This window comes from Heterodontus francisci, chromosome 42, assembly GCF_036365525.1.
Source record: "Heterodontus francisci isolate sHetFra1 chromosome 42, sHetFra1.hap1, whole genome shotgun sequence".
NCBI lineage: Eukaryota > Metazoa > Chordata > Chondrichthyes > Heterodontiformes > Heterodontidae > Heterodontus > Heterodontus francisci.
The window spans coordinates 26,259,674-26,285,406 of NC_090412.1; the positions used below are offsets into that span (position 1 = coordinate 26,259,674).

Here is a 25,733-nt window from a genome sequence, read left to right on the forward strand (position 1 = left end):
TGGCCACAGACATAGGTGTGATCTTGTCCTGCAGGTATGTCAATAAAACAGTTCCAGGTCACTGCTTCCTGCCTCCAGGTTGCCACCTCCACCCCCCAAACCCTCGCTGTTTCCGGCCCCTGAACCCACTCTGCTTCCAATCCCCGAAATACTATATTATCATCAAATCTGGAGACATCCCCCTCAACTCCAATCTGTCTCTTTCCTCGCTGTCTGTTTCAGTCTTGCACTCATACTGTTTCTATCACTCTCAATCTCTCCCTATTTTTCTGTCTCTGTCACTCCATTCATTTTCTGCATCTAAAAAGTCTGTTTTGCTCGGCCTCATTTTAAAAGCACAAACCTTAGTTCCGTGCTGACTGCTGACGTAATGCGCAGTCTATTATGTGGCATCCGGTGGAGATCAGTGCACAGTGCAACCCTCCTACATGTGCTTCAGTTTTACCTTCCCAAGCGATACAATGTCGAGTAGCAGAGAGATCCGGGAGTACAAGTGCACTGTCACAACACTGGGGTTTTGGAGAAGGCGGAGGATGGAAGTCCCAGAATGGTACTATCGGAGTGCGCGTATAAAGATTGCTTAAAAAGGATGATCAATAAAATTTGCAGCATGTGGGGATTACAGAGGTTCCTTAAATTTTGTAATGTGTACCTCAAGTTTACAAAAAGCTGCTTGGATAACAAAAATAGTCGTTCAAACCTAACGGATGGTGCAGGAGAAAGAACCGTGCCTCTGGCCAAGGGAAAGAGAAGCAAAACACAGCCCTTGTTTGCTGATTGTTGGAGGCAGTGCTGTATGAGGTGATAGCACAAAGAATGACCCTCTTTGCCAGTGCAGACTATTGCAGGAAGTCTGGAACCATTTCGAAAGTGCTTTTTGCAACCTCAAGACGTCTCAAATCACTTTACAGCCAATGAAAACACTTTAGAAGTGTTGGAATGGACAAAACCACTTCGTAGGCAGCCACTTTAAGCACAGCAAGCTTCCACAAACAGCATTGTGATAATGACCAGATCGTCTGTTTTGATGATGTTGATTGAGGGATATTGGCCAGGACACCACAGGTATTTCTCATGTTCTTCTTCAAAATGCTGCCATGAGACCTTTTACATCCACCTGACAGGACCTCAGTTTCACATCTCACCTGAAAAGTAGCACCTCCAACAGTGTAGCACTCTCTCTATAATGCACGTTGATTTTGTCTTCAAGACTCTGGTGTGAGCCTTGAACCCATAATTTCATGACTCAGGGGCTTGAGCGCTACCCGCTTTAACCCAATTTTTTAACTAACAGAAAATTTTGGAAGTGTGTTGGCTTCTACGTTCAAGCTCTCGCTGTGCATTCCCATCATGTGATTCCCCCACACTGGGAGTCCTAATCTATAGAATCTATCCCATTGTGCCTGTCCCACAAATATGTATTAACAGCATAGTCCACTTCCTTTTTCGGAATTATACATTTGTTGACTTGATTGAAACTCTGAAAGTTTGAAGACCTTTTATTGTCTGTTGAGTACAACGTAGTTATCTACTGCTTATCTAATTCCATTAGGAACCTGCTACTCCTGAATTCCAGGCCCCAAAAGGATTAGGAAGCTCCCCTGTTGAGCACTTAGCTCCACTTTTTAGTTTCTAAATTAGGGACTGAGTTCTTATCCGCATTGTGCCGCACAGGCAGATTCCCCTTCGCACACGATGAAGCCAGGGCTTTTGTTTCTTTCTGATGGCTGTAGGCCACAGGCTCCAAACTGGCGTACACACCAGCATAGAACCTAGCCTGATTGTATATGATGTTTCTGTCTCTGTCTAACCACGGGACATGCTGAGCTTGATTGTCACCGCTCGCTGAGAGCATTTAAGAAAAGGGAGTCAGTTCATTAGAGTTTAATTCATATCAACTAGACTGTTCACCAATGCATGGTACAACGAAATTCAACGAACAGTTAAAGTACCAGCAGGAGAGGCTCTCAGTGGCTTTGTATAAAATAGCAAAAGACAACAAGCAAAACATCCCATTTAATGGGCTGTTGATGTGGCACCGAACCTCTAACTGCCTTCAACAAAAGAAGTTCAGACATTCATTGGGATGTTTTCTTCATGCCTCAGCAATTCTGATTTTCTTTTTTGCGTTCAGGCTAAAGCAAGGAATCAGCCCCTTTTAAAGAAACCACGGTTTACACGTTACTTCTTCACACATAAGGTAATGGAAAATTAGAAGGCTCTTCCCCCAAAAAACTGTCAGTTGAAAAATTGTTTTTTGTTAAGTACAGGTTACAAAACCAGGACGGGTAGATGGAGTTAAAATGCAGATCAGCCATAATCGAATTGAATGGTGGAACAGGCTTGAGGGGCTGAATGGCCTCTTCCTGTTCTTATGTTCCAATGCTGCCAACATTCATTGAGTTTGCACTTTACATCTTTGCACTTGTCAACTTGAGAATAGCAGTTGAGGGCTCAAACGCTTGTCAGAATCGAGCACTCCCGGGATTTCAATTCAGAGTGAAAACCCTTCAACTCCACACCAGCAATGAAGTCAACCCCAGCGAAGGGCTGGGGAGAGCAGCGTACAGTGGAAATGTACCCTGTACCAGCCAACCTTTCAAGACAGATTTATTTTTTATTTAGAGATACAGCACTGAAACAGGCCCTTCAGCCCACCAAGTCTGTGCCAACCAACAACCACCCATTTATACTAATCCTACATTAACCCCATATTCCCTACCACATTCCCACAATTCTCCTACCACCTACCTACACTAGGGGCAATTCACAATGGCCAATTTACCTATCAGCCTGCAAGTCTTTGGCTGTGGGAGGAAACCGGAGCACCCGGCGGAAACCCACACGGTCACAGGGAGAACTTGCAAACTCCACACAGGCAGTACCCAGAATCGAACCCAGGTTGCTGGAGCTGTGAGGCTGCGGTGCTAACCACTGCGCCACCCTCACAGATGGAGAATAAAAATGCAAAAGGAACCAAGAGGACCATTTGGATAAAAAAAAGACTTAAGAAATGAAGACCTGTAGAATTGTAGTTTAATGATGTCTCATTACATTGGTGAGATATTTGTATTAAGTGATTACAGAATTTATTTTTTAGGAAAATGTTGTGTGAAAGGTAGTTAATGTTAACTCCTGTACACAGGTAGGCATACAAGCTCAGCCACGTATTCACAGGATTTGAGGAACATTGCTTCAGAGAGTGGCTTATGACTTGGGGAAGACAGTGACGACATCATAGCCTTCGGGGGGTGTGGTCCGCTCCCTGGCGTGCTGTTCACAGTAGATCGCGTCCCCCACAAAGAAATGTCCTTTCTGCTTCAGGTTTGTTCCGCAATCGGTGCAGACGTAGCATTCCGGGTGACGGAACTGGTCGCGCACCTTCACAATGATCCCCCTGCAAGATTTGAAAAAAAGAATCTACAATAAGACAGCCTTTATTATTTTTTTTTCAGTAAAGCATAATTCAAGATAGCCAACAATATCCAGCTTCCTTTCAAATTGCATTTTGTCAATCTTTTGTCTCCCCCCAACCCCCCCCCCCCTCCTTCCTCTCAGACCACAGGACGTAGGTTTCTCCCTCTCCTCTCCTGGTGTTTAAGAAGTTTCCCTGTTTCCACCCCCTCTTGGCGGAGACCCTTGCTGAGTACAGTTGTACTGGGCCACTGGGTAGCAATCTGGAGCTGGATCCTGGTTGAATGATGCTGAAGCCTATTGTAGCATCTCTTGCTGCTGCAGGGTGAGATCGATAGACACCAGGCCGCCTCCAGTCCCTTGCTCAAATGGTCATTGTTCAGTGTAGAAAGTCAGTGTGGGTAAGGCATCACATCAGTGCCCAATCCTGATATCCACTCTGGTGCACTCAGAGCAATGAAGTCAATGGTCTGCGATCAGAAGTAGGCATCTGGAGGATTTTCCTTTCCCTAGTGTGGCTGAGTTAAATCCTGGCACTGGTACACATTGCCATATTAAGTGGGCACCAGGGGAATCGCTTCCTTTAAAGCTGAGCAACATGAAGCATTAACACATTTGTCTGTGTTCCAGACTGACTAAATCTAGTAGCTTACGCAGAGAACCAACCACAAATAGTCCAGCAAGACAGCAAGACTTGGATAAAACCAAATATCAGCCAAAGGCTGTGTAACTTGCATCTGTGGAGAGGGAAACAGAGTTAACGTTTCAGGTCTGTAACCTCTCATCTTTGTGTGGCTGTGTACCTTAGTCTGCTTTTGATGGGACTGAAACAACAACTGGGTATTTCTTGTTTTATTGACTCTCTCCACTCCCCCTGCATTCAATATAACATGTCAGCCTGGCTCAGTGGTAGCAATCTCATCCAATTCAGAAGGTTGTGGGTTCAAGTCCCACTCCAGAGAGTGAAGTACTGAGGGAGTGCTGCACTGTTGGAGGTGCCGTCTTTCCGAGGAGACATTAAACTAAGACTCCATCTGCCCTCTCAGGTAACCATAAACAATTCAGTGGCACTATTTCGAAGACGAGCAGGGGAATTCTCCCTGGTGTCCTGATCAATGTTTACTTAAGAACACTGGGAAGATTAAATGCCTCCAAACTTGGCTTAAATGAGTTATTTAACAAAAAGATGTGTTTATAAAGTTTCCCTGTCTTCCCTCTCTGACCCCCGCTCCCCCCCGCCCCCCCCCCCCCCAGCTCCTGGCAGTGAAGTGTGCCAGGGGTGTAGCAGCAGTCACTGGGCAGTGATCAGGAGCAGGATCCCAGCCGATGGCACCGAGGCCCCTTACTGCTGAGTCACCATCGTGCAGCACAATGAGCAAATGATATTTCACACTTACACGATCCCGGAGCCACAAGTTTCACACAGGGGCAACTTCTGCACACTCCCGACCGTAGAGCCAATCTTCGTGGCAGGGGCTTTCACTTTCCGGAACCCAGACGGCTTTTCCGACTGTTCTGAAAATATCAGGACAAGGACAGTGTCACAAACCCAGAGCACCATCTTTATTCCATTAACAATATTTAATATTAATTTCCTCCATCACCACCATGACCGCAGTGTTGTCCGACCTATAGGATACACTGCAGCAACTCACTATGGCTTTTTCTGTAGCATCTCCCAAACCCACAACCTCTAACACCTAGAAGGACAAGGGCAGTAGGTGCATGGAAACACCATCATCTCCAAGTTCAACTGTAAGTCACACGGTGTCCTGACTTGGACATATATCACCATTACTTCATTATCGCTGGGTCAAAATCCTGCAACCCTCTCCCTAACAACTGGGAGTACCTTCACCACCCAGACTGCAGTGGTTGAAGACAGCGGCTCATCATCACCTTGTCAAGCACATTTAAGGCTGTTTAATTGATGCCCAATTTGCCAGCGACTCCCAGAGAATGAATTAAAAAAACAAGACGTTTAAGTGCTGTCATCTTGCGGCCTGAGTGTCCCTGTGGATCAGGTTTACCCAGTGTTTACCAGAATTGCAGAAATCAGGTTGCCTAAGAAATGGACAGTAACCGCCCCCCCCTCACCCCAGTGATACCTACCCTCACACCAGTGATCTCCAACAGTCACCCCCCGCCCCAGTGATCTCCAGTAAACCCCCCCCCCAGTGATCTCCAACAGTCACCCCCCGCCCCAGTGTTCTCCAATAAACCACCCCCCAGTGATCTCCAACAATCACCCCCCCCCGCCCACCACCGTCTCAGTGATCTCCAACAGTAACCCCCTCCTTCCCCAGTGATCTCCGACAGACAGACACACCGCTGCTGTTTCCCACTCTCCGGTATTTTCATGTGCTGTTAGTTCAGGTGCTGTTAGTTTGATGATTAGAACTTATGTCGATTCAGTTGATCAAACTCAGGAGGTTTAGGATCAAATCCTACTCCGGGTTTAGAGCGGCACTTCAGTGCAGTACTAAGGGAGTGCTGCATTGTCATTGGTGCCGTCTTTCAGATGAGGTGTTAACTGAGGACCCTTTAGCCTGTTTGGGTGACGTCTCCTGGCATTGTTTGAAGATGAACAGGGAGTTCTCCCAGTTTCCCTTACCAATATTCCTCCTTCAAACCAACCATCAAAAATGGATTAAAAACAAGAAATGCTGGAAATACTCAGCAGATCTGGCAGCATCTGTGGAGAGAGAAGCAGAGTTAACGTTTCAGGTCAGTGACCCTTCTTCAGAACTAGCAAATATTAGAAATGTAAAAGGTCATAAGCAAGTAAAGCGGGGGTGGGGCAAGAGATAACAAAGGAGAAGGTGGAGATAGGACAAGGTCACAGAATAGCTGACCAGAAGGTCGTGGAGCAAAGGAAAACAATATGTTAATGGTGTGTTGAAAGACAAAGCATTAATACAGATAGGGTGTTAACAGACTGAAAATTGAACAGCCACAAGTACAAACATGAAAAAAGTGGGTAAGCAAACTGAACAAACTAAGATGAAATAAAATAAAATAAACACAAAAAATTTTTTTTTAAAAGGAAAGAGAAAAAAAATAGCTGAAAATAAAAGTAAAATGGAGCCCGTCATGTTCAACTCAATGTTCAACTCATTGAGTTCAATAATTTCAGAGCATGGCTCTGAATGAATGGCTCATTCATCACATTTGTTGTCTTGAGATCTTGCTGTGTATAAATTAGCTGCCCCACACTTGCCTGCAAAGCACTGATTGTAAAGCACTTTGGGGCATGTGATGAGGCAAGTACTAAGTCAGGAACTCGTCATGGCGTTCTGCGGTCAGGTTGGGATTTAAGGAGAACCTGGATTTAGTTGGCGCTTTGTTGTGTCAGGATGTCCCAGTGCTTTATAACCAATGAACTTCCCTGATTGCTAAGTGAGCGCCTCCAATCAACTGTTCCCAACTCCACACATTCTAACCAGCAAGAGTCGCACAAGCTACTAAACTGCAATAGAGTTTTGAAAGACCATCGCTGAGGTCTTGGCTGTAAGCCAAGATTGGCTAAAGAAATATATACACATGTCTGGTTTGAATAAGGTTTGTTTAGTTTGACTAATTTGTCTAGACAATGCCTAGATCATGTTCCTTTGGTTGCCATGTTGGCCCATAGTGACTCCACTTCAAGTAGTAATTATTGGATGTGAAGCACTGGGACCAGTCTGACACAGCAAGGCAACCATTCTTCTTAAATCCCAACCAGACCGCAAAAAGCGAATTGAATAAGTGACCACAACACGATCACGGTTCGATTTTACTTTAAGCTTCTTTCAGTTTGAGGGGACGGCAGCTTTTTCAAAAATTTGATTGGAGGTGCCCTCCTCAGATTGTGTGGGGGGGTGCTTGTTTCTGTTCAGTCACACTGGGGTCACTCAGTGCCACTCCAAGTGGCCCAATTAAAATAGGCTGGAACCTATTTCCCTGATCTCGGACTAATTGAGAGAGACTAGTTCAAGATTTCTGAGGTTGTTTTGCCCGTTTTCGCCCTCTTCAACTGAGGGTTGTGACCCTCACTGTGTAGAGCTCCTAGGGTGCTAATCACACTCAGTACCTTGTTCATGTCTGAGCCTAAAAAGTGACAGAGGTGGGGAATTGTTCAACCTTGAGAAGCACCACAGGCACTAATGCTGCTTTCACCCAACACGAGCTTCTCAGTAGGGGCACTGGACAGTGATCAGCAGCAGGTCACCTGGTTGAATTTCCCCTCCCTAAGGCACTGAGGCCGATTGTGATGCCCCAATTCCTGGCTCAGATGAGATCCAGTATCTCAGCACAGACTAGGACTGGAACCTGGGATCTCCTGGTCTTTATTGTTCAATTACCATTCCAGTGAGCATAATTTGCATAGAGGACGAAACCCTGCCACCATCCCGCCCGATTATATGCTCTCCCAGCCTCCAAAGTCACCGCAGGGAAGAGCATAAAATTCCCTCCATTAACACGGTTTCTCTCTCCACAGATACTGCTGGGCGTGCTGAGTGTTCCCGGCATTTTCTGATTTTGTTTCAGATTTCCAGCATCCGCAGTATTTTGCTTTTGTGCCTGGGAGATTAATCCTTAATTCCTGGAGTCTTTATGGACAGTGGTGGAGGGTTAGCATTTATTTGTGTGAAAGGTGCTTCCTGATTGTTCTATTTAATTGTAAGATTAGATCCCTTGTGTTTAATTCTCCCAGCTAAGGTAATAGTTACTCTGCATCTACCCTAGTGAATCCGTCAAACATCTCAAACAGCTCGATCAGACACCCCTCAATCTTCTACACCCTGGGGAATACAAGTCACGTTTATGCCATGAAAAGGCATGTGGTATGACGGTATAGCCCCTCTCATTGCTTGTGCCATGGTCCTACCATTGCCCTCACATTCCAGGATCTCCTGCAGCACACGGAACGAGGCTGACTGTCTGGGCAGCTCCTCCGGTTCCTGGTTATCTTGCAGCATCTTGTAAACTTCAGACTCCGTGTCCACCAAAGGTTTGCATGGCTGCTTCGCTGGTTCTAAGCTGAACATGGATTAGAAACAAGACATGCAGAGGATCAGGACATCTGGTTACATTTCATGATCACTGCGGGCTCGGAAAAGCACAGAATTGTACAAATCTTTCCCCCACGTCCTAACACAAAAATCAAACAATACAGAGCACAATAGTGAAGGGTGATTGCAAACCTGTGTTCAAATTGGCCAATTTTTGTCGACTGCATAGGGTGACACCAGACGTTCCGCCAGAATAGAGATGATTGGCTATTTTCCCTGTCAATCACGCACTGCTGTACGTGACTGGCTCTGATTTTACACACATGGGGCTGGATTGGCGGCAAGTTCAAACAATGGCGGCCCACCCGCACGGGCCGCACCCCAAACAGCCGCCGCAATCTCAAGTGCGGCGGCTCATTTAAATAGCCGGGGCAGGCTGTCCGTCCCCGGCAATGGCGTCAGTTGCGTGTGCGGCTTATTTAAAATTTTAAAGACATATTCAATAAAATGAAAATTTCTTTTGTCCCTTTCCTATCCCCCCCCCCCGAATAACAACTACATTAACTATTTGCCCTCCCCCACCCCACCAAAATACTTACCTTTAACATTTGACCTTCCCCCCTTCAAACTGCACAATGTTTAAAGTACAAACCTTCCCATCATCCCCATGACCTTTATTTGACCCCGTCTCCCGCTCCTGCACTGATAAATGAACCTCTTTCCCACCATTGTGGTGCCTCGTTTCTCCGGATGAGGATCTGAAGGTGCAGGAGTGCCGGTCACTGCGCCGAAGATCACTGAGGGCCCTCAAGCTCTGAGGTAGGTATATGTAAATGCATTAATTTTATTAATTTGAATTTAGTGATTGTGATCCCATTGCCGAGTGGCGGGGGTGCCGCCACAGTGCCTCACCGCTGCCAGGAGGATCGGGTTAGGCCCTGCCAGCGTCAAGGTCCATGGCGGACCTCATCCGGAGCCATCTTCAGGCCCCCCACCGCCACAGATTTCAATGTCGAGGGCTGCTTAAAATCCAGCCCATAATTTGGATTATGCAAATATCCCCCACTCACTGCAAATTGCTGGAGAAATCACTCTGCTTTTTGTGGGAGAATTAACTGTAGTTTCAGTCAGGTGTTCTGTTTGTTGTAGTTCATAGAGGCTCTTTTTAAATAGACTCTGTAGACTGTTTGCTGTAGTATGCTGTTTAAATAGACTCTGTTTGCCGTAAAATAGACTGTTTGGCTTTGAGTCCTGCTGTAAGCCCCACCCTGCCTCCAACTCATTGGCTGACATAGTGGTGTCAGTAGACAGTCTGAATTTTGTTTGCATTTGATCAACAGGGAGCTTCTGTTTGTATCTCCAGCTGGGATTTGTCAGTCTTCCAGCGGCTACATAACTAAATCTATGTCTGATTCAGTTCCGTTTTCGTCTTTTTAAATTAGAATTGGATTATGTTTCCTTCATTAAAGTGCCTGCTTCCAAGAAGCATTTAAAACAAAGACTGGTGAAATTCTATAACCAAATCATCTTGTTGTCGATGAAATAATTACCGCAACTGGCTCCCTCATCCAAACTCTGGTCAGGGGAGCACACACCAGCCTATCACTTCCAGATTTGGGTCCAAATTTGGCCAAAAGAGCAGGGAATATCTTTCAGCTCTTGCATCTCATGTGAAAGGAGTTTTGATAATCTGAAGCCACACCTTTTAGCACTTATGGGCCCACAGGATGAGACTGTCTCGAATATGCCTCCTCACTTAGAAATTGCTCTTACACTTAGTGCCTTGAGTCTCAGGAGTGCCAGCACAGGTACGATGGGCCAAATGGCCCCCTGACAGTGCTACAAAAATCTGATGTGTTTCAATTCGACAAAGGCCGCTTAATTGGTTGTTCATTTTTTATTTCCTTCTTCCCAGTTTCGACTCCCATCCTCCTCACTTTGTGAGGTGCTGATTCTTGCTGGGGTATGACTCCACGGCTGATGACAACCTGTATCTCACCGAAACGGCCACCTTTTATATGTGAACATGGCAAGCAGGCTATTCGACTGCACAGTGCACACAAAAGGAATTCCCAGCAGGGGCAGTCAATCAGTCATGGGAACCCCAGCTCATTTCTTTCTTCTTCCTTTCCTGAGCCCAGACTGGGCCTAGCTTTGTCCTAAAATCACAGAGTTCCTCAGAGATCTGAGCAGCTTACTGAACTAATGAACCGAGAAGGCTTTCCTTATTCGCAAGATATCAGCTATAGTTGTTGCAGGATTTCCAGGTCTGGTTCCAGTGGGACCCTGAGGAGCTGGCAGGTGTCTGGAGGGAAGGAATCATTTAGTTATCACAGCTCATCAATCCCACTTCTATATTTACAGCACTGAAGTTTTTCTTTTTAATTGATTCCTGTTTTACGCTCATCAAGCTGAGGGCTGTTTGTCATGGAGAAAGGAATATCTTCCATTTCGGACACCGCGAGGGGACCTTTATTCTCTCCCCCGCAACCACTTTGGAGGCGGAGAGAGCATATAATCAGGTGGGATGGTGGCAGGAGTGGGGGACCCGGTCACCTTCCCCCTTCCACCCATATTGTCCATGGCATGAAGGACGATGGACGGCTTTCCCGCCCAGCCGTCAATTAATGCCCAATTATTAGCCCAGCAGTGGCGGGTCTGTTGCTACACGGGGAGCACACCAAGCGAACCTGTGCAGGTTGCTTGCTGAATCTGGGGAGGGGGTGGGGGGTGGGGGGGCACTTAGTGCCTGATCCCAGCCTTGGGAAGGGGAGGATCCTCTCAGAGCCACCTCCCTGCCCTTGATGCCAACCCCCTCCCCCACGATCCCCACCCTGCAAAACCCCTCCAGCCCGGGAAGGCCCACTGGTGTCCACTTAAGTGCCTAATTGGCTCGTAATGCAGTAGGCCTTCCCCAGAGGAGGCAGTGCAGTGGTCTCGCCAGCACTTTAGCCAGTGGCCAAGGCTCCTGTCCCCCAGATAATATCCCAACCCCAGCGTCAGCTTTAAGCACTCCAATGTCGGATATAGCAGAGGTAGATGCAAAGTGAAGCTCCCTCTACAATGCCCGAACAATGCGCCTCAGGGGAACACCTCTTCCTGCACCAGTCAGCACTTCTGTACTTCCTACCCCAGCTGTGTTGTGAACCCACCCCATTGAGAGAGACTGGTAAAGTATGGACAGTTTGTGCAGTGGTCAACACCAGTGTGAAGCTGAGTTATACGGATCAGGAGCTTGATTAATGGACTGTGTCAAATGAGAAAGCCTTAGGTGCGGACAGACACTACAAGTGGACCTGGAGTAGAGGGATGGGGTAAATGAGCCAGATTTCTGTTGCTGATTGCAGTCCAGTGATACCAATTCGAATGTCCATGTGTGAAGACATCAGGTGAGGATAGAATTGGGCTCTGCTATGAATCCACCTCCACCATGACCAAATGGATAACTGCTTCACATGACTCTACCCAAGCAGAGTACAACGGTCATTTGGACAAGGCACCCAGAACCTGTGCTCATCCCATTATGAGCCAGTGCAGAAAATGGAGGAAAATAAATGGGAAGATCCTCTCAAAATATGAAAAAAGTTAATGACAGGGAGGAGGTAAAGAAGTCGATTTCCTTCTTTCACCACCAGTTACAAAGGAATAATGTACCAGGAGAGATTAAAACACAAGAGAGGGAGAGACAGAATTTGAGAAGAAATTTCTCCCTTTCTACAGAAAGTGCTCTCTCATCTCTTACTGCATCAGAATTTTGATGTACGGAAGAGAATGGACTGAATTATACAAGGCGATCCGGGACCCTGATGCCAGGGTGAAAAGCGGGTCCTCAGCCCACCCTTGCTGGCAGTGGCACCCGCTCAGCAATTTTACCACAGGCGGCCTGTAATTGTCCCAATCAGAGGGCTAGCAGCTCTGAAGCCTCTGGAGAGGTGCTCGCCGCTGAGGAATGCAGGAGACCTGGAGACTACTCCAGGTAAGTAGAAAAAAAATCATGGGGCTGAATGTCAAAGGGGGAACTCCTCTGGGGAAATCTGCCTTTCCCTGCCAGTGAGCCCGCTCTGGGAGGTTGTCACTATTTAGCTGGCAGCTACCAGCTGGGGGGGGGGTCAACCCACCATCATCAAAGTGCCAATGGCACCATAAAACGGCACCTAATTGAGCCTTTAATTATGGAAGTTGACTTCCTGCCTCCTCGGAGCAGAGAACCTCTCCGCTTCCAGTCCCGCCCTTGGTAAAATATCCCGACAGTGCGACCGCATGGGGGAGCCAATCCGACGTGGCGTCCCGCGACTTAACCAGCCCCACCCCCGCCATCTCCCGGGGAGCCCCAGTAAAATCCCTGCCACTGTCTCTGAACTTTCAGATTGGTTGGTCACTTTCTGACCAGCCGACCACTAGGTGCAGAGCTCCAAGAACAGGTTTGAGAAATCTCGCTGTCTCTCTCTCAAAGTCCTGAATGAGAAAAGGCCAACAAAAAAAAAACACAATAAAATAAAATAAAATAAAAATCAAATATATAATTGACGCTAAAACCCATGACGTGGCCAGTGTGGATGAGCCTGCATGTCGATAGTGCCGGTTTACACCCGATAAGAAAACTCAGCAAACCTTTCCAGGATGCATTTCCTTGGGAGCTGGTGACCCTTCCACACCTCCCCTGAGTTGAGTTGGTTATTCCACCATGGGAGGCATTGGAGGCCAGTCTGATCCCTCGCTCATCTGAGCTCTGGGTATCGGTTACATTCGCCCATCAGTTGGTAGATATCACCAGACAGCAATAAATCTGTCTGCTTCATAGTCAAGCAGCACTGACACCAGTTATTGCCAAGGTCAAGTTAACTCAATGCAGAACAGAGACCGAACTTCGGGTCTGCTACTGTGGACGGCCAGTATTAAACAGGCCCTGCATTCATACAGAAATCAACGGCAGAATGTTTACTGAAATTGCCAGCACATTTTTTTTAAATAACGCAGTGGTACACAGATCATTCTATAATACACTGATAAAAAAACTAAAATCTGTAAAGTCAGGCAGATAAATCTCATGAGGCAGCTCCAGGAGACTCGATGGATGCACAGTTTCACAATACAAGTGCCAGCAGCAAAGTGAGTGGGGAAATTGTGACATTTACAGGATGTGTGTGCTACACACAAGACTTTTAATATATTTCAGATATGCTCAAACCTGCCCTCTCCTTCATTGGCAATACTGTAGGGGCGGCACAGTGGTGCAGTGGTTAGCACTGCAGCCTCACAGCTCCAGGGACCCGGGTTCGATTCTGGGCACTGCCTGTGTGGAGTTTGCAAGTTCTCCCTGTGTCTGCGTGGGTTTTCTCCGGGTGCTCCGGTTTCCTCCCACAAGCCAAAAGACTTGCAGGTTGGTAGGTAAATTGGCCATTATAAATTGTCACTAGTATAGGTAGGTGGTAGGGAAATATAGGGACAGATGGGGATGTTTGGTAGGAATATGGGATTAGTGTAGGATTAGTATAAATGGGTGGTTGATGGTCAGCACAGACTCGGTGGGCCGAAGGGCCTGTTTCAGTGCTGTATCTCTAATCTAATCTAATCTAATTCAGGCGATAGTAGAATAAAGTGTGCAGTATTGGTTTGATAACCCATTAATATATTTCTCCTCATTTTCTTTTCAGTACTTCTGGGTGTTTAACATATAGCCAAACTCACAACGTTACACTATCATCTCGAGTCAGATTGAGCCACCTCCTTGCACAAGCAGGATTGCTGTAATAATCTGCCTCTCAATGCTTCCACTCTCTTTCAGCCCTCAGGTTCTCTTAAGGCACTTTTACATCAGTGCAGGAAGAGCTGCATGGACTTGGAAATCCATTTTTAATTTCTCATCGCCCTGCCGCGCTCGAGAAGGGAAGATGGAAGCTCAGCACGAGGAAGTCGGTGATTTCTGGTACGTCAGTAGCCATATTTTGGGACGTAGTAAGGTCCGGGCTCAGGCACAGAGGATGGTGAGAATCTGGAACTCACTACCACAAGAAGTAATTGAGGTTAGTAGCACCCATGTCTTAAGGGGAAGGTAGGTGATCACATGAGGGAGAAAGGAATGGAAGACTATGACGAAGCTCATGTGAAGCATAAACACCAGCATGGGATGACTGGACCGAATGTCTCTGTGCTGTATGTCTGGGGAGGGTGGGGAGTTTGGTTCCTCTATAATAAGGGATCTTGGGGTCCACGTCCATAGATCCCTCAAAGTTGCCATCCAAGTTGATAGGGTTGTTAAGAAGGCGAATGGGGTGTTGGCTTTCATTAACAGGGGGATTGAGTTTAAGAGCCACGAGGTTATGCTGCAGCTCTATAAAGCCCTGGTTAGATCACACTTGGAATATTGTGTTCAGTTCTGGTCGCCTCATTATAAGAAGGATGTGGAAGCTTTAGAGAGGGTGCAGAGGAGATTTACCAGGATGCGGCCTGGACTGGAGGGCATGTCTTATGAAGAAAGGTTGAGGGAGCTAGGGCTTTTCTCATTGGAGCGAAGAAGGATGAGAGGTGACTTGATATAGGGGTACAAGATGATGAGAGGCATAGATAGAGTGGATAGCCAGAGACTTTTTCCCAGGGCGGAAAGGGCTATCACCAGGGGGCATAATTTTAAGGTGATTGGAGGAAGGTTTAGGGGAAATGTCAGAGGTAGGTTCTTTACACAGAGAGTGGTGGGTGTGTGGAATGCACTGCCAGCGGTGGTAGTAGAAGCAGGTACATTAGGGGCATTTAAGCGACTCTTGGATAGGTACATGGATGATAGTAGAATGAAGGGTATGTAGGTAGTTTGATCTTAGAGTAGGTTAAAGGGTCGGCACAACACTGTGGGCCGAAGGGCCTGTACTGTGCTGTACTGTTCTATGTTCTAATACGGTATCTATGTCAAAGTGCTGTACAATTCTTCCTTTCCGCCTATGACATGCTGAACTTATCCGCTGCAAGCCTAAGTATAAAAACAAAAGCGTGCAAGAGCTCAGGCCAAAGTGACGTGCAAGTGTGTAGCAAAAGAACACACGCAGCATGAAATGGAGGGCTTGTTACCTGATAGCGGAAGGACTTAGTGTTGAGATCTGTCCCTGCAAACTGTCCACAATGTTTTGTTGAGAATAAAGTTGCAGAGGAGAGTTAAACTGAGAGTGGAGCACTCGCAGCCCTGGCACATCCACCTCCACGTGACCTGCTGGACTGTATTGGGCTGCTTCCTTCAACTCCTCGGGTCCGACCCTGAGCCGGCTGGGGATGGAGGAGGTGCTGTGCCTCCTGTATAAAGCTGATGGAGAGCAAGAGGAAGAAGGAGCATAGACTGTAGCAATGGGAGCTTTAAAGATCCCAGTAGGAGACAGGGGGCTAGAGCGTAAAATGTTTTTTTAAAATTTAAGAACAGATGGATTAAGAAGAAAACAGATGAATGATTTCATAAAGCAAGCAATGGCATGATAATGGAAAAAGAGAGATTAACCATCAGGGACTTTAGCAAGTATTAATTTGTCAGCAAAACCTATTTCACACTCCTCAGAAAGCATTGTCAATGTCACCGTGTTGTCACCAGGGTCAGTGTTTCATGGACAGAAAATGTCCCTCATTATTCATCATATTTTTGTGCAATACGCATCTTGGGGTTAATTTCCCAACCTTTGTCCGATGGCTACACAGTCCTGTACCCCAGGACCAGTCGCTGATTGATGAACGGGTAGTGCAAGTACATTAGACAAGGGACTCGCCAGAAGCAGGAACTCAGGTAATGGATCCACTCACACTGTTCTTCAACCAAGCCCTTAAATTGCTCCCATCAGTAACAAATGTGTATGCACTAGTACCGAACTTCAGTGTTATACGGTGAAGGACATGTACCCACTAGTACTGTATCCAGTGTTACACAGTGATGGACCTGTACCCACCAGTACTGTATCCAGTGTTACACAGTGACGGACCTGTACCCACCAGTACTGTTCCCAGTGTTACACAGTGACGGACCTGTACCCAGCAGTACTGTTCCCAGTGTTACACAGTGATGGACCTGTACCCAGCAGTACTGTTCCCAGTGTTACACAGTGATGGACCTGTACCCAGCAGTACTGTTCCCAGTGTTACACAGTGATGGACCTGTACCCACCAGTACTGTATCCAGTGTTACACAGTGATGGACCTGTACCCACCAGTACTGTTCCCAGTGTTACACAGTGACGGACCTGTACCCACCAGTACTGTTCCCAGTGTTACACAGTGACGGACCTGTACCCACCAGTACTGTATCCAGTGTTACACAGTGATGGACCTGTACCCACCAGTACTGTTCCCAGTGTTACACAGTGATGGACCTGTACCCACCAGTACTGTTCCCAGTGTTACACAGTGACGGACCTGTACCCACCAGTACTGTATCCAGTGTTACACAGTGATGGACCTGTACCCACCAGTACTGTTCCCAGTGTTACACAGTGATGGACCTGTACCCACCAGTACTGTATCCAGTGTTACACAGTGATGGACCTGTACCCACCAGTACTGTTCCCAGTGTTACACAGTGATGGACCTGTACCCACCAGTACTGTTCCCAGTGTTACACAGTGACGGACCTGTACCCACCAGTACTGTTCCCAGTGTTACACAGTGATGGACCTGTACCCACCAGTACTGTTCCCAGTGTTACACAGTGATGGACCTGTACCCACCAGTACTGTATCCAGTGTTACACAGTGATGGACCTGTACCCACCAGTACTGTTCCCAGTGTTACACAGTGATGGACCTGTACCCACCAGTACTGTTCCCAGTGTTACACAGTGACGGACCTGTACCCACCAGTACTGTATCCAGTGTTACACAGTGATGGACCTGTACCCACCAGTACTGTTCCCAGTGTTACACAGTGACGGACCTGTACCCACCAGTACTGTTCCCAGTGTTACACAGTGATGGACCTGTACCCACCAGTACTGTATCCAGTGTTACACAGTGACGGACCTGTACCCGCCAGTACTGTACCCAGTGTTACACAGTGACGGACCTGTACCCACCAGTATTGTACCGAGTGTTAAGCAGTGACAGACGTGTACCCACCAGTACTGTACCACAGTGACTGTAACTATCAGTGAGTGTTGTTCAGAGTTCAAATGGACACAGTGGACTGAATTTTTGCCACAGAGATGGGAAACAGGAGCCAGGTGTGTTTTTGGGTCAGAAACCTGCCTTGGTGGGGGGGAAGCTGACTGAAGTTCACATTTAATTGGTATAGAGACAGGTTTCCTGTCCATTTAGAGCCAGTGGGGGTGGGAATGGAGGTGAGTCAGATGAAGTGTGGGACTCATTTAGTCTCCCATGGCAGCCATCACTGAGGCTGCTGTTTTACCTGAGGGAGGGATCTGTGGTTTGTGCCAAAGCCTTCCACTGCACCAGAGGGAAGCGAGACATCATAGGGGTGCCAGAGGCCTGGTACCCGGTGCAGGGCCACCCCTCGCTTCTTCGATGCTGACCTGGATCTAATGCTGGACCTGTGAAGGAGAGGAGGGATGTTGGCAGGAGGAGGCCACCTCATCGTGCATCAACTCCTTCTGCCCCCTCTTGCTCCTCCTCTCTTACCTCCTGCTCCGCCCCCGATAAGCTGTCCCCTTCCAGGGCCTCACTGTCCTCAAGGTCCACAACTCTCTGGAGGACCATGTTATGGAGAGCACAGCAGACCACCACAATGACCATGACCATTGCAGGAGGGTATTGGAGGGCACCACCCGACTGGCCCAGGCACCAGAATGACATCTTCAGAAGCCTGATGGCCTGCTCAATAATTGTCTTACTGAGCAGGTGCCAGTGGTTGTTTTGCCTCTGTGGCTCTGACTGGGGCTCCCTTACAGGGCTGAGTAGCCATGTCTTCAAGGGATATCCCTCGTTCCCTAGGATCCATCCATGCATTTTGGGGGGTTGGAGTGAAGATCTGAGGTTGCCTGGAGGTTGAAGGAGTCATGGTAGCTACCAGGAAAGTGAGGGCACACATGGAGGAAGCTCTTAAATAAAAACAAGAAATGCTGGAAATACTCAGCAGGTCTAGCAGCATCTGTGGAGAGAGAATCAGAGTTAACATTTCAGGTCAGTGACCCTTCTTCAGAACTCAGTTCTGATGAAAGGTCAGAGACCTGAAACATTAACTCTGCTTCTCTCTCCACAGATGCTGCCAGACCCGCTGAGTATTTCCAGCATTTCTTGTTTTTATTTCAGATTTCCAGCATCTGCAGTATTTTGCTTTTATTATGGAGGAAGCTCTTGTGATTGCAGACCAGTTGGACGTTGAGGAAATGGAAGCCCTTCCTATTGATGGATCTTATTGGCCGGTCACTGAGTGCCTTGATGTAATGCCATGGGTGTAATCGATGATGCCCTGCACCTGGGGGAATTCAGCGATGGAGGCTGAACCCAATGCCCTCTATCCCTGCAAGGCCATGTCCATCATCAAATGAGTGTACTGTCCATCTCAGGCAAACGGGGCATCATTAACCAGTGAGATGCAACAGTGTGCAGCCATTTGTGAGATGCCACCAAGGTCCACAGCTGATCATTGGAAGGAGCCAGAAGCAAAGATGTTCAAGGCCACAATGACTTTGACAGCTACTGGCAGGGCATGGCAACCAGTGCTGCAAGATGGAAGGCTGCGAGGGCTCAGATGTCTATGGCCATCTGCCTTGAGAGTTGCAGTCTCCTGTGGCACTAATTCTTGGTCATCTCCAGGTAGCTCTGTCTTCGGCAGTCGCTCCTGTGTTGAGGGTTTGGTCTCCATTGCCTTCATGCCCTTCTTTCCTCTCCCAGGGATCCTCCCTCCCTGCAAAGAATGTTGCCCCTCATCGCCATGACACCCAACAACTGACAGTTCTTCCCTCACAGCTAGCTGGAGTTTTCCTCCTGGGCAGGTGGCCACCCAACTGTCCTTGGCAGCCTTGCTCCCTGCTCTTCTACCCCTGCGATGCCAGGGTGGGTGCCAATACCATTCAAAGCCTTAGCGCCGAGTCCCCCTTTGCCCTGCTGACCCTTTTATGGGGCTGGGGTGATGCCCGGGGGGGCTGCCTTGACTGGCTCCCCACTGTGTACCCACCTCCCCTCAGCTGTTCAGAAATTGACAGCTTCTGAAATCCGTGCGCCCCTTTAAATATTCCACCCTCCCCCTTCAACAAACTCTTAATGAGCTTCTTAGCTAGTTTAATTGGCCTCAATGTGGTGGAGAGCGGGATTCCTGTCCCGCCCTTCCCTCACCCTGGTGATTATGGCTGGCGCCAGGATCGGTGCCTTGAAATTGACATAACAGTCGGTATTTTCGGGGCAGCACCCCCTCCAGCCTCTGTTCCGGACCAAAAAACAGTCAGCCCAATAACTTCAAACACTCAATTGTTACACTTCACTGAAATCCTAGTGACAACACTGCATATGAAAGGAGTTAATTGTAAGACAGCATAGCCTGAATCATGCAAAGGTAGTTAAAGAAACTTTTAACAAGTCCAATAATGATGTCATACAATAGTTTAACATGAAATGTATCTAATCATGCACCTTCTTTTAATATTAAATTTACATTTAATAATAAGATGTGGTAGATTGGTAAAATTTCTATAGACTATTTCAGAAACGATAGATCTAAAGTTTGTGTGAGGAAACCAAAGTTTGAGAGTCTGCACTGCCTGGATGGAGTCAGTCCATGTTGGAAATTCAGACACGCCTGGCTATCGCGGCCCGGGATTCCGATACGCTCCACGAGTTAGGGAGGTTGCACGCTGGCAGTGCAGACTTTAAACTTGCCCCGAAAGTGTGGTTCAGCGCAAGGATGCAGACTGTGACCGTCTCATTGAATTTACTAAGCTGTGGTATAGCAAAGTTTCAGGCACCTGCTTGCACGGGGCGATGGCTTAATGGGCGGATTTACTAGACTGAACGTACGCTGAATATGAGCTGGTCCCTGCAAAAAGAACAGCAAATACACATGGGGGAGTTACTGTTGATTCACCCTTCATGAAGAAGTCGACACACCAATTAAAGTCAAGCAAAGTCCAATTGCGGCCACAAGACGAGGCTCTGTAGGCCATCTGCCTCCACAAAGAACCTGCAAGGAGAAATCTTGAAAGATCAAGAAAACATTTTGTCATGATGGAGCAGTGAGTGGATCAGAGCTAGAGCTGTCTTGAATGCAACAGGCCAATTGGTCCAGCAAGTCTCCTTCATAAGCCATTCTGAAGGATAAAAGTGTACACCATCACGTATTATGCCAAAATTAATTTCCAGGTCCTGTGGGGAATGAGGAATGATCACAAACCAACCCTTTCTCACTCCCACCCCTTCCTGCCAATGTTTCTGATCAATTTGGGCCCAAACCATTGGTTTGAGAGTCATGTTGTACAGGTTCAGATTGGCTCTTGACTTTTATCACGACATATATCTCAGTAAAACAACTAAGGGAACACTTTAGTCAGACTCAAATATATGTCCAGAGGGAGCATGTAACCAAAGGGCGTTTAGCGTGAAGCTGTGCAGTATATGTATTTGACATTGGCATAGACTCTAACCCGGAAATGCCAGCGTGCATGGTACTTACAGTTTGCTTGGCTCTGGGTTGCTGGAAGCTACTCTGGACTCGAGGGCACTGTTGACTTCCTCTACGTTGGCTGCAGAGTAAAGGCCAGCTGGGCTGTTGTACTGTGAGGTAATGACTTTGGGAGATGAACTGGAAGCAGCAGAGAATGGCTTAGCGCTCCGGTTGTGAGCACTTCCTATGTGTTTAACCTCCTGTGTGCAAGGCCAAAAGGACAAAGATATATGGCTACATGCACGCGTGAGGTGACGGCCAAGTTACATGCAACGCAAAATCTGCACCATTAGGGATGTGCAACCACTGCCTGCCAATCAATCAGGTTTTAATATTTAACTTTTCACAAGAGTGAAGAATCACCTCTGCGTCTAAATCAAAAAAAAAAATTGCAACTCATTTGGAGAATGTCATCAGGGATTAACAGGAAAGGGGAGTGGGTCAATTTGGATAGCTCTTTCAAAGAGCCAGCACTGGCACAATGGGCAGAATGGCCTCCATCTGTATGGAAAGGGGGTCATTTCAAACCCAGCCTCACCAATGAGGACAGCTAAAATGCCAGTTTTACATCCTGCCCAATATTACTTTCCACTGAATTCTGTGGGTAAAACCAGACAGGGCATGAAACAAACATTGCACCCAATTTCTTCACTTTCCCGATGGGTGGGTTAGGTTAACATTACCCCCAAAGATCCCTGTACCATTGGAATCAAACCCAGGAGTTTCTCATCTACACCAGTTAATGACAGAACTCATAAGATTAATGAGGAAATGGGGTGGAGGGGGAACAGAAACCGACTTCTTTATTAGAGTTGACTAGACACCAACAGCAATTACACATCCCTAATACCGATGCTCACTAACTCTCCTCCACTCCAGCTATGTGCAAAAGCAGATCGGTGATCAGTGAACCCACAATAAGCTGGTGCTCACTGTACACATACAGGCCGGAGAAAGCGAGGGTGCACCAATACACTGGGTACAATAATTCCGACTTACACAGTGCCGTAGAATAAACAAACGTAAAATAAACACCCCAGGGAACTCCACAAAGAAACAAGGAAAGAAATGAAAGCTGAGGCAAAGGAGGAGATATTCGGAGAGCAGACCAAAAGCTTGGCCAAAAAGGTAGGTTTTAAGGCAAGTCTTAAAGTAGGAGAGCGAGGTAAAGATTTCAGAATGTTGCGCCGAGGTGGCTGAAGGCTCAACTGCCAAATGTGGGGCAAAAGGCAGAGAGTTCGAATCAGGGAAGGGCAAGGCCATGATGGAATTTAAACAGGAGGATGAGAATTATAAAATGTTGGAAGACCAGGAGCCAATGTAGATGAACAGGGACAGGAGCGATAGGCGAACGGGGGCGGGAGCGATGGGCGAACGGGGGCGGGAGCGATGGGCGAACGGGGGCGGGAGCGATGGGCGAACGGGGGCGGGAGTGAAGTGATGGGCGAACAGGGACAGGAGTGATGGGCGAACAGGGACAGGAGTGATGGGTGAACAGGGACAGGAGTGATGGGTGAACAGGGGCAGGAGTGATGGGCGAACAGGGGCAGGAGTGATGGGCGAACAGGGGCAGGAGTGAAGTGATGGGCGAACAGGGACAGGAGTGAAGTGATGGGCGAACAGGGGCAGGAGTGAAGTGATGGGCGAACAGGGGCAGGAGTGATGGGCGAACAGGGGCAGGAGTGATGGGCGAACAGGGGCAGGAGTGATGGGCGAACAGGGACAGGAGTGATGGGTGAACAGGGACGGGAGCGAAGTGATGGGCGAACAGGGACAGGAGTGATGGGCGAACAGAGACAGGAGTGATGGGCGAACAGGGACAGGAGTGATGGGCGAACAGGGACAGGAGTGATGGGCGAACAGGGACAGGAGTGATGGGCGAACAGGGACGGGAGCGATGGGCGAACAGGGACAGGAGCGAAGTGATGGGCGAACAGGGACAGGAGCGAAGTGATGGGCGAACAGGGACAGGAGCGAAGTGATGGGCGAACAGGGACAGGAGCGAAGTGATGGGCGAACAGGGACAGGAGCGAAGTGATGGGCGAACAGGGACAGGAGCGAAGTGATGGGCGAACAGGGACAGGAGTGAAGTGATGGGCGAACAGGGACAGGAGTGATGGGCGAACAGGAGCAGGAGTGCTGGGCGAACAGGAGCAGGAGTGATGGGCGAACAGGGGCAGGAGTGATGGGCGAACAGGGGCAGGAGTGATGGGCGAACAGGGGCAGGAGTGATGGGTGAACAGGGGCAGGAGTGATGGGCGAACAGGGGCAGGAGTGATGGGCGAACAGGGGCAGGAGTGATGGGCGAACAGGGGCAGGAGTGATGGGCGAACAGGGGCAGGAGTGATGGGCGAACAGGGGCAGGAGTGATGGGCGAACAGGGGCAGGAGTGATGGGCGAACAGGGGCAGGAGTGATGGGCGAATAGGGGCAGGAGTGATGGGTGAATAGGGGCAGGAGTGATGGGTGAATAGGGGCAGGAGTGATGGGTGAATAGGGGCAGGAGTGATGGTGAACTACACTTGGTATGGATTAGAATATGGACAGCAGAAATTCCAATAAGCTGAAGTTTACAGATGTTGGAGGATAGAAGGCAGACTAGGAGAGCAATTGAATAGTCTGGTGGTAACAAAGGCATGGATAAGGCAGATGGGCTGAGGCGGGGCAGAAACAGGCAATGTTACGGAGGTGGAAGTAGGTGGTCTTTGTGCTGGGGTGGACAGTCAGCTCAGGTCATGAACAGTCTGGTTCAGCCAGAGACCAATGGCCAAGGAGGGGAAACTGAAACAACAGCCATGAGTTTATAGTCAGGCCAAAGATGATGGCTTTGGTCTTACCAATGTTTAGCTGAATGTTTTAGGCTGACAACACAAAGTCAGTGGAGGGGTTAAGAGAAGTGCTGGATAGGTCAAGTTGGATGTCATCAGTGGAAGTGGAAGCTTACATGTCTGCAGATCATGACCTCAAAAGAGGCAGATGTAGACGAGGAGGCGGCGGAGGAGGAGGGGGGCAAGAGCCTGGAGGCAACAGTGCAGAGGCATGAAGAGAAGCCACTGCGGAGATGCTCTGGGTACACTCGGAGAGCTAAGTGTTGAACCAAGCAAGAGGCACTGAACGAAGCAATGGAAGACGGACATTGGAGGAGGAAGGTGTGGTTGACCCTGTCAAAGGCTGCAGAAAAGGTCAAGGTTGTCATTTGTGACTTTGGTTAGAGCTGTTTCAGTGCTGTGGCAGGGTGGAGGGATTCAATCAGAGAGTTGAGGGAAAGATAGGCACAGATGTGGGAGGTAACAACACATTCGAGGGATTTAAAGAAGAAAAGAAAATTAGCGATGGGATGGTAGTTGCAAGGACAGAGGGATCAATGTTGGCTTTTCTGAGGATTGGGGGGTGATAACAGTGGTATTGAAAGGGAGGGGAACAGTACCTGAGGAGATGGAACCATTTAAAATGTCAACTAGGAAGTAGGCCAGAAAGGGAAATAGGGTGGTCAGCAGTGGGTCACATGGACAAGATGAGCTCGGAGAGGACACAGGGTGAGCTGGGGGAGAAACTAACAGAAGACGTGGGTTTAGGGCTAGGATAGGGAGAGGTTTGGCTTGGTGTGAAAGGGGAGGAGGTTTGTAGCAGAGGCAGCTAAACAGAAGCTCTCAACCTTAATGATATGAGCTCCATGCAAATACTGTTGGAGGTGAGGATTGAACGGGTAGGGGAGCAGGGTTTAAGGAGACTTTCAGTTGAGGAGAAAAGAAGTTGGTGGGGTTGGGGGTTAGGGTGGAGGGGAGGGGGAGGGGTATGGGGGAGTGGGGGTGGGGTCCAAGATAATACTGAATTTATGATTAAATTTGGCAGAGAGGAAGTAACGTCCAATTGGGCTGCATGCCAGACCTGGTGATGGATTGCTGTACCGATTTAGTGCTGGATATGTTCCCATTAGCACCTTTTGGACTAGGTGTGAAGATAGGCGCTATACTGAGAGACTACTGAGAGACGGCTGGGGGGAGGGTGTGGAGAGAGTAAAGATTTTGCTGGGACAAAGTAGTAAAGCAAATCAACAGCTGTAGAAATATTGTGGATGGACGATCGAAAGGGGAATCATAAGTGGCTTGGGAGGAGGTTTTACCAAGGATGAACACAGAAGGAAGTGGGGTCGGGAGAGAGTGGGCGACGTGGATGGTTGGAGATAGCACTTGCCAGCAATCGTTGCCATGGAAATAGAGAGGCCATGGGAGATGACAAGGTCTGTGGTGACAGGGGATATGGGTAGGAGAGCATATATATGGAGGACAGTGAAATAAGAGGACAGGGACAAAGGAAGCAGAGTTGGGGGAGTCACAGTTACGGTATGGGGAGTAGCTCAGTACAGAGGCTGGGGGAGGAAAGAAGGGAGAGTACCTCAATAGGAAATCCATACTGGGGTTTTGGAGTAGAGAACAAGCATTTGAAAGCGAGAGAGGTCAAAGAAGGTGCTCAAGCAGAAGAGGCCAGAGGAAAAGGGGGGAGTATAGTCACATACCCGTGACTGTGTCAACTACCTAAAGTTAATCACTGTCCTCGAGAGAGAAAGAGAAAAAGAAAGAGAGAAAAAGAGAACAGTGTACAGGAATTACCATTAGTTAGATCATCAGATCCTGTGTACTTGCATGAATAGAACCAAAACACTCACTAAAACAGAATTACTAGTCTTGACTTTAAAGTGGCCCAGCAGCAAACTGTACTACAGCTCAGGGTTCTTGTGTGAATATTTAAGGCT

At 48.1% G+C, this 25,733-nt stretch overlaps 1 protein-coding gene across 5 annotated transcripts in view; it reads right to left on the reverse strand.

The window, feature by feature from the left end:
* Nucleotides 1-3,018: 3,018 nt before the first annotated feature.
* The window catches only part of pdlim1 (PDZ and LIM domain 1 (elfin)), a 121,110-nt gene continuing 98,395 nt past the window's right edge, over nt 3,019-25,733 (reverse strand). For 4 of the 5 annotated variants that reach the window (XM_068020236.1, XM_068020239.1, XM_068020237.1 and 1 more), the window contains exons 4-8: nt 20,287-20,357; nt 15,468-15,773; nt 8,285-8,436; nt 4,812-4,929; nt 3,019-3,397 (exon numbers count right to left, since the gene is read on the reverse strand). In XM_068020236.1, the coding sequence (XP_067876337.1) occupies nt 3,208-3,397; nt 4,812-4,929; nt 8,285-8,436; nt 15,468-15,773; nt 20,287-20,357 (837 nt within the window). In that variant the 3' untranslated portion in view covers nt 3,019-3,207. Of the gene's footprint in view, nt 3,398-4,811; nt 4,930-8,284; nt 8,437-15,467; nt 15,774-20,286; nt 20,358-20,990; nt 21,182-25,733 lie in introns of all 5 variants that reach the window. The other variant, XM_068020240.1, reaches the window with a different exon arrangement.